The sequence below is a fragment of the Pinus tabuliformis genome, chromosome 3_2 (assembly GCF_031772625.1).
Source record: "Pinus tabuliformis cultivar Carrire ecotype Pingquan chromosome 3_2, CPIR1, whole genome shotgun sequence".
In the NCBI taxonomy this organism is placed as follows: domain Eukaryota; kingdom Viridiplantae; phylum Streptophyta; class Pinopsida; order Pinales; family Pinaceae; genus Pinus; species Pinus tabuliformis.
In genome coordinates this window covers 684,190,006-684,199,764 of record NC_142302.1, presented here as the reverse complement: position 1 = coordinate 684,199,764, position 9,759 = coordinate 684,190,006, and the positions used below count along the sequence as shown (strand labels likewise).

The window sequence follows — 9,759 nt, the reverse complement described above, 5'->3', positions numbered from 1 at the left end:
TTGAATTCCATAACATTATCATGATTTTGAATTATTTCTCCATCCTTGTAATTCCTATTATCTAACTTGATAATAGCTATCATGAAAATGCAGGAAATGCAATTTTTTTTACAATGTTTTCCATATAAAACTTATAGTTTTCTTTATAATTTTATTAATATAATTTATTTTTTTCTTACAATCTTTTTATATAATGAATTATATAAATATCATTAAACTCATCATAGAATTTAGGTAAAGAATTAAAAAATTAAAAAAAGAAACAACTCGTAAAATTTAATAATTTTAATAACTACCTTTTTAATTTTGGACAATCTTTTATAGTATTTAACGAAGGAGGAATTGCACACTATGAATCCTTAGTATCCTATCCATGTTGGAGAGGGAAAAAAAAAATTGTTCAAATTTCTAGCACTGTTCTATTGATTGCTCCTACTGATGGGGATGAACAAAAATGAGTCTAATCCTATATCCAATATAATTCTATGTATAGTATTCAAAAGTGTCAATGTAAAAAGTGTATGTATGAATTTGGGGTAATACATTGAAAAACTGAAGGCACTGTTCTTTGTCTTGTAAACTTCACTTGATTTGTATGTAGATCTTCCAGTGTACCATCCACCATAGTTGTAGACTTTTAGTGCCAATAGTAACCCAAAAATGTCTTTGCACCATCCACACTAGGGAAATAAGGTGTTTCAAAATATATCTGACGCAGGGCATCGCAAGCACCTAGATATGATGGACCCTTCATTTCAGTGCTACCCATGGTTGTTACTACCAGCTGCTGATACAAGAAGAAGAACCTTTTCACCGTGGCTACTATTGCCTGGAAGGCCAACAGAACATGTATTGTTGCAACATGGTAAGCACCTGAAGTGTTATGTGAGCGCAGTCCATGTGAATGAAACAAATGCATAAGTGCCTCCTGGAGCCTTGGTCGACCCTTTAGATCAGCCTCAACACCGATGACTTTGGGCACCAGATGCCTTAGTTCCTTGCATGCATTTGTAAGGTCTCTAAGGGGGCAGACCGAAGGCAATATGTGCCTGCAAGCGTACTAGTGCTGCTAATTGACAACTGGTGTTTAAGGCAAAGGAAATCATCTGGGTCCATCACTAGAAGCAAATTCACAATTTCTGTGAGCATGTTCCACATCCTTTCAACCATCCAACAGTCTGTGGATGCTCCTACGAAATCCCCAGAGTCTATTCTTTCATATACTCTCTCCAACAATTCTTGGCCTACAAATACCCAGGCCTTAAAGATCTGGAGGACATTGCAAAGTTTGGCATCTTCTCGATTATGGAACTGTTTATGTTGTTTTAAAGAGTGCAAATATCTTGGCTTGAAGATTCTATCATATTCAAGAAGAGGCTTACCTAACATATTTGGTTCCCCCAGACCTAAAGTGAAGGGAGTCCTCTGCATATGGCCTTCAATGGCAAGCCATATTCTAGAAACCATAGCTTTAGCGCGTTTCCATGTACCCAAACGAGGAAGTGAGCTCTCTTCACTTGTTCTGCTAACCATAGGTAAAGCACCAGGTCTCTGCCATACCTCATTGAAAACTTTCCTAGCAAGAATACCACTACTTACTGACAACTGAAGAGTGGTAACCTGCTTGTCATTTTCACAAATCATTGAAATCAACTCAATCTGGGAACTAATTAAGGATTCAAGCCTTCTCTTCCATTCCTCTTTGTCAATGTAAGTCCTTGTGTCACAGAGGACAGACGGAACAAACCGAAAAGTAATCTCCAATGACTGTAGGGCAACATTTACCAACCCCTCTCTAGACCAACTAGGCCATTCCTTGAATTTCCACATGGCACTGAGCTCGGGGAGATGCACATACTGCTCATAACCCGCACACTCCATGGGGGAGGGCTTTATGGACTCTTCAACAAAGGAAAAATAGGATGCCATTTATTTACAGGACATATTTTTTCCCTGCAAACATAACCAGGAGAGTAAAGACACTAATGCTCTCCATATACCATAATCTAAAAAGAACAACATAATAATAGAATAAACACTAAAATCCATTTTAAACACTAAAATTTTGAAAACTGGAATAGAATAAAATGTTCTTAAATCCTTGATATATTTAAAAAGTTGTATATAATATGTTACTGGACAGAAAATATATCTATTTGTTGCAACTCAACTTTTTCTGTAGATGATAAAAACTTAACACATAAATTCTCTTGCGGTTTCCGAGCCTCGCTTATAAGCCTTATGACTTCTCCCTCGCCCAATTTACGCCCAATTTAGTGACACTCTTAAAATTTGTTATGAAGAAGATTTTTGATACGGTAATAAATTTTGTAAGTTTTGTTTCTTTATATTCGGTGGCCCTTTTTAGACTGGTTACAGGAATAGCTCTGAACATTGTGTATGTGGATGGGAAGCTTAGTATATCTTTTTATTTTCGCAAATATGGGAGAGATATGGATAACATGTACTAGTTTTTATTTTCTAATATAAAGTTAATATTTTTCTCTTTATGGAAGAATAAAATTGTGAATTTAAATTATCTAAATAATTTTTCTAGTGTATAAATAGATTTAGTGTTTTATTAAAAGACAATTGAGATATCTAATTTATGCAAATTATATAGCTGAAACATGAAATGTTAAGAATTATCAAATTTGAAGATTAAGATTCTAAAAAGTCCCAAATTTCCATGAGAATAATTACCCTAAAGAAGACAAAAAAAACATCCGATAATCAAAATTACATGAACTTTTTTTTGAGATAATTAAATAAAACTGAAATATTTCCAAGATTTCATGGATAAAATTGAAGTAAAACCATTATTCTCATTTTTACTCCTAAATAAATATGAAATCTACCTTAGTGTGAACAACTTTTATTTTTGAAGAATCGAAGCAAGCGTATTAAGAAATGGGAAAACTGAAAATATAATCACATACACTTGTGTTCAAAGAATTTAACCCTCCTTCCATAAGACAATTATATAGAAATCTGAGAACAAAACTCTGATTATAGTATAAAATCAATTTCTGAATCGATTCAAATGACAAAATACTCATGTGAATCTAATTACAAATTTCGAAGAGATCACAAAAACGAAGCTCTATAAGTAGTAAGTAGTATTTATCAGACACCCTCATAAAACTTCCACAATCTCACACCCGGCAAAACCAAAATCTAAAGTACAGAAGTGTAAACGTTCTCCCATACCGTTCAGCTACGGCAGTTCCTATTTCAGACCCTATAGCATTCATTCATGGTGTAAAGAGATTAAATAAAACCAAAGAGATCTTGTGTGGTTTTTCTCTGTTCTGTAAGGCGAGAGTGAGTCCTCCTGTTGTGAGAGATAACAACAGAAACTACGTGGCCCCTGGATCAGGGATACCCATTTCATTAGTAGAAGCGTATCAGGATGCAATTTTTTGGTATATTTTGATTTATTCATGTGTTATTGTCGATTACAGAATGAAAAAGTTCAAATAGCACTGGAAGAGAAGCGACAGAGACATTCGAGAGCCGTGTTATGTCTATTTGGTTCAAATTAGATATAGATGTGGATATTGTTATTCTTTTCCGTTGGTTTCGGATTTCTCTTCTAATTTACTGAGCGTCTAGCATGAGAGGGCTTTGCATTGCACAAGGGTAGAGCGTTACCGGTTTCGAAGCGGTGCAGGGGATCACCAACGTCTGTTCGCCGCTGCTCTGCCGTGCTCCTGTTCGACTCCTGTTCGATGGTTGGAGGGTCTGAATTGCCGGGATTTGTCCAAAATCCGATAACGTATTTAGTCCGGTTGGTGTATTGGGGATGGTTGGTGCAGAGTTTATGAGCCTCAGAAGCGGGGGTTGGTAAACCTCATTAAGACATCAAACCAGAGGCGGGCACGAACACGGGCGCTGGAGGCGGGCAGGGACACACATCGCCGGAGCTGGGTGAGGAGTATTCGCGGGAAGATAAGAGATGGATGCATGGATGCATGATCAATGGTCGCGGTGACGTCAAGCCCCTGTCAGTGAGTGTAAGGACGAAGCATTAATAATGCTATAGGGTCTGAAATAGGAACTGCCTTGCCTTTACATTCATGTGCAGGTTCACATCTCTCTTTCTATATTGACACATGATTGTCAGATTTAAAATCATGACAGCGAATACGATGCTTTAGTTATCGTGTGCCTGCAGCGGGATCGTTGAACTTACGCATGCTGTCACCTCCGGAATTTCTGTTAAATAACAATGACTTATATAGGCTGGCGATGCCTATTTCCAACACTATAGAATATTTATTGCGCCTGACATGCGCCGGAGATAGCCCCTTATAACGCGCCGTTTTTTTTTTTTTTTCCTATAGTCATCAAGGCGCGTGTTATAAGGGGCTATCTCCTGCACATGTGCGTAATAAATATTTTATAATGTTGGAAATAGGACTCGCCATATAGGCTGGGGGCTACGAGGGTCCGTGTCTCTCTTTGCACAAAGCCCATAAAATTGAGTCACGTCGACGCGTATCTGCAGGGACGTGGCATTCAAGGCAACGAGGAGATGCGAAGACAAATCCGCAAGTTGACAGAAGTTTCAAGGTGCCGTATATTTTTCAACATCTCCCACGCGGTCACTGGTTATGCCATGTACGTGTAATATATACTATTTTCGAATAATGGAGGGTAGGGTTTGAATTTCAAAATAGATTCCCTTGTTAAATTTGTTGATGTAGCAAATCTTTACACTTCAGTGGTTATGCCATGTACGTGTAATATATACTATTTTCCAATAATGGAGAGTAGAGTTGGAATTTCAAGGTTTTTTTAATCTGTTTTTACGGTTTCAACCAAGAATCTCCACTGTTTTGCAATTTTCTTAACGATATTTGGTAAGGAATTCTTAATGGAGGGTTAAGTTAGGTGAAAGAAGCTATAAAAATAATGGAAAATCTGGCATGACTTTGTCAAAATCTTGTAGAAATTTTGGGAAATCTAAGTTATTTCCATTTTGTTCCAACAATCAATATTTCTAAACATATCGCTATATTAATACATGGTGTAATACATGTTACTAGATTTTATACTTGCCTAAATCTAACTAGTGACATACATTAATAGACTATAACTTCAAAAATATTAATAGCCATAACCCTCCATCTAAATAGGCCCTCCATCTAAATATGCTGCAATATGAAGATCTGGTGCTGGATAATCGAAAAAAATAAGGCAGGATAGGGTTGACAAAACACTTTGCATCAAGCATTACAGAATTCATTTTAAAGGGATTTCACAATACGCAAACCTAAATTGGAGAGATACCAATTGCATGTTTATCATCAACAAGGCAGGACAGAAACACTGTACGCCCTTTCATAAAGAACTGTACGCCCTTTCCATTTCTTTTATTGAAAAGGAAAACCTGACCAAATTCATGTGCAGGTCCACATATTACCGATTCTCTCCGACTTCTCGACGCCCTTTGGGCCATATATTCTTTGAAATTGTCCCCTGAGGTCGACGAGGGGCCGCGTCTCTCAGTGCACAATGTCCTATCATCACATGATTGTCAGATTTAAAATTATGACAGCGAATACGATGCTTTAGTTATCGCGTGCAACTGGAGCGGGATCGTTAAACCAATGCATGCTGTCACCTTTGCGTTCCCGGAGGAATTTCTGTTGAATCAGAAAGACTTATATAGCTTGCGCCCGTTATTGTGCGGTGTTCCAAAACTTACACATTTGAAACTTCATAACATCCACATTTTCTTGCAACGGTCGTTATCATTCAAGATACTCGCCCCGAGAACCTGATTTGCTCGATGGTTTTATCTCGTAAGTTTCTTAACTTATTAAAAATCGTTTTAATTTGGATTTTCAATTAAATATATTATATGTTTGTAAAATCTGATATTCTGGTGGTTATATAATAATTTATTATAATATTCAATTTTTGTTAAAAGCTTTTTCATCCGGAAGTTCTAATGAGTTCTAACTCAGTATGGAAGGTTTTAAATTGATTTTAAGGGTTTTAAATTGATTTTAAGTTATATGGGAGATAATAATTTTATCTCATACTTAAAGATTTTAATTTTAATTTATGGACAATAAACCTAATTCACTATATTAATAATGGTTTAGAGTTCTAGAATATAGACTATTGTATATCCATCTTAATTTCGATCTATCATGTCTTGAGAGGGATCAAATCTTTCAAGGTGCAAGCCTCTTTTTTGAGCGCAAAATTTGAGGAAAGGTTTGCACCTACAGAGATTTGATCCCTCATGGTGCTTGATAGATACAACGTTAAGATGGATCTAGGGTGGTTTCATTCATGCATCGTCACACAAAATTTGTTGAATATATTATTCATCATTTTAAATATGATAAATATGTTTAAGATTAATCTATTTATTTTAATTTTATATTTGCTCAGTTTGTTGAGATGACATAGACTATAGACTCTTAATAACTTGAATGATTAAAAATGATGATTTTTTTTTTCAATGCAAACTGACAATATAACATTGTTGAAGGATAGAAAATGTAAATAATAAGAATGCAATCAATTAGAAATAGTCCCATTTTGATCAATCTCAAACTATTTTTTTCTTATATTCTTATTATGACACATGTTTGTTTTGTCATCTTTTCATATGAATCATATGAAAATTGTGGTTCAAATAATGGATCATTCAATTTTTTAACTCAAGCTATTTTAGTAAATGTTATGACTTCTCTCTCTTGCTCTCCAATATTAATACTATTTTTCTTCAAAGTCAATCATTGTGACTTATGGAGTGTTAAACCCTGAGTAAGTTTCAAAAGTAGTTGTTTTCTATCACCTCGATTGAATGCAAAGTGACTAACAATGTTGAATGATGGAAAATGAGAATAACAAGAATGTAGTCAATTACACAGTTTATGGTTTCAAGAAGTGAACATTTTAGTAAGTGAACAATTATTTAAGATGAAATTTCAAGTATTTTATTTATGTTTGATTATTTTAACACAGAAAGCAATGCATCTAGTGCAAGAAATCAAATAATATTAAAGATTAACAACTACACAAAAATCATTGCATCGACTACAAACAATAAAATAAGATTAGGAACCAACATCTACACTAAATTCAATGCATCTATTTTAGTGAAAATCCAAAATATTCATGGATTTCTAATTCCAACTTCTTTTACCTTTTTCAAAATCCTTCATCTTGCTCTATGGTTAATATTGTTCAATATTATATAATACAATATAATATATGTGTGTGTCTCTTTGTCTCTCTTTATTACTCCCTCTCTCTCCCCTCCATCTTTGTGTCTCTCTCCTTCCCTCTCTCCCCCACTCTCTCTCTCTCTCTCTCTCTCTCTCTCTCTCTTTCACACACACACAATATGTATCTATATCCCCCTCCCTTAATTTCTATGTCTCTCTATTCTTACCTCTTCCCCTCCTCCATATATATCTATATTTCCCTTTGTCTCTTTATCTCATCCCCAAAACATACACACTCTCTGTCCTATATATATATATATATATATATATATATATATATATATATATATATATATCCCTCTCTTTTCTCCATTTATCTCTCTCTCTCTCTCTCTCTCTTTCCCTTCTCTCACTCTCTCTCTCTCTCCATCATTCTCACACTATGACTTTCTTCTTCACTCCCTCTCCCTCCATCTCTCCTTCTCTCTCTAAAGTCCTCTCTCTTCATTCATCTCTCTTCCTGTCTATCCCACCTCCCTCTCTCTATCTCTCCATCTCTATGTCTCCCTCTCTTTCTTCCCCTTTTCTCCCATTCTCTCTCATGTCCTTCTTTCGCTCGTCCCTCCTTCTCTCATTTCTCCCTAAATCTCTCTCCATATCACTCCCTCTCTCTCTCTCCACCTCTATCTCTATATATATTTGTTCTTCCCTCCATCTCTGCCCCCCTCTAACTTGATATCTCTCTCCTTCCCTATCTCCTTCTCTCTCTTACCTCCTCTACCTCTTCCTTCCTTTCTCTCCCTCTCTCTACCACCTCCCTCTCTCTCTCCCCATCACGCTCTCTCCCACCATCACTATATCTCTCTCTCTCTCCACCCCTTAGCTCTATCACTAACTCCCTACATTTCTCCTTCTCTATCCCCTTGTCTCCATCCTTTATCTTTTTGTCTCTGTCTCTCTATCTTCCTTTTCTCTCCCCCTCTCTCTCCACTCTTTCTCTCTCTTCCCACCTTCTCTCCTCTCTCCCTCACTCTCTATCCATCTCCCCCTTATCACTCCCTCTCTCTCTTCACCTCAATCTGTGTATGTCTTTGTTCTTACCCCCTCTCTCTCTCCCTCCCCTGCGCTTTCTCTTTGTTCCTCCCTCTCCCACCTCCATCTCTCTCTGGCCCCAATCAGTCTCTCTCTCTCTCTCTCTCCACTTATATGATCAAGAATTGTCACTTTGAGTAATAAATAATATATGTAAGGTCTAATATAATGATACTTTAATTGAGATGATTATAATTATAATATATTTGAATAATATTAATCAATATTATTGATTATTATACCAATAATAATATAAAATAAATAACTTGTTAAATGAACAATATTATGCTAACGTTACATTATAGACATGCCAATTTCTTTTGATCAAATTGGTAGCTCTGTGCCTTGCATTTTTCATTTTGTATTAAATTTCTACATTTTGTATTTTATATTTTACATTACCTTACATTTTGTATTTTAGATTTTCCATTACATCTTACATTTTACATTTTACATTTCTATATGTTTTAATATGAATATTAATTAAAGAATATGAAGCCAACATTTTTTTCATATCTTTTAAAAATTGTGTCTGACATCTGCACCAAAATATTTCAATTTTTTTGAGGGTCTTACTGAATTCTTTTGGGTTGATTGCATCAGGATTGGCCTGGAAGATTGGGAATGGAAACCAAGTTAAATTGGGTTCTGATCCATGGTAAGGTTCTAGGAATAGGCATAGATTATCACATTGCCATATTGATCTTCTTAGACATCATGGGTTATGCAAAATTGCTCATATAAACAATCTGACTCACACGACCCTCTAGCATCAAGGTTGTCTTTCTATTACATATCTATATTTCATGGAGGCTATTACATATCTATATTTCATGGAGGTTTTTCATGAGGAATAGCCTAACTATATGGATACCTTGTATTCATCTCAAATTCGTCTAACTGACTGTGTTGGTCAGATAGTTTAGGCACACTCCCCCCATGGTTATTATGATCCCAAATTAAGTTATATCCACTTAAATGTGACTCGACAAATGTTGATATTTCTTGGTGGTGGAAAGTATTTTTCGTGTCAATATGGCCACAAAAATATCACATGTTAGTCTAGTGTATCATTAAGAAAATTGTCCCTACATGGGATATTATTGAGGAGATACAAAAGATTGGCCTTGGTTAGTGTGATCTTTACAAAGGTAGTGAGGAGTCTATTGAAAATCTATTTGTTAAATATCCTTTTACTAAGAAATTTTGGTTGGCATGTAGTGCTCTTCTTGATCTTGTATGTAAGTGGGAGGTTCTGTTGTTTGTTTAGACTTGAAAAAATTAAGTCCAAAATAAGTCTACAAAATCCTTTCATGGCATTCCTATTATTGTAAGTTGGGGCATTTAGATAGCTAAGAACCAAGCTTTGTTTCATAATATTCCATCCTATTCGGAAATGTTTCTCGTTGAATGCCTCATCTATAGTGACATTTTTTTTAATCAAAGGTGCCTTCCTATGGGTGGGCAAGAGGAC

The 9,759-nt window shown here is 35.6% G+C and overlaps 1 protein-coding gene across 1 annotated transcript; it reads right to left on the bottom strand.

The window, feature by feature from the left end:
• Window positions 1-990: 990 nt before the first annotated feature.
• On the bottom strand, window positions 991-1,881 carry LOC149182497 (nematode resistance protein-like HSPRO2). Its single transcript, XM_089414577.1, has 2 exons — window positions 1,383-1,881; window positions 991-1,295 (listed from the first exon to the last, which is right to left on the bottom strand). Exons 1-2 carry the CDS (start codon window positions 1,879-1,881, stop codon window positions 991-993), a joined length of 804 nt encoding a protein of 267 aa, XP_089270703.1.
• Window positions 1,882-9,759: the final 7,878 nt, after the last annotated feature.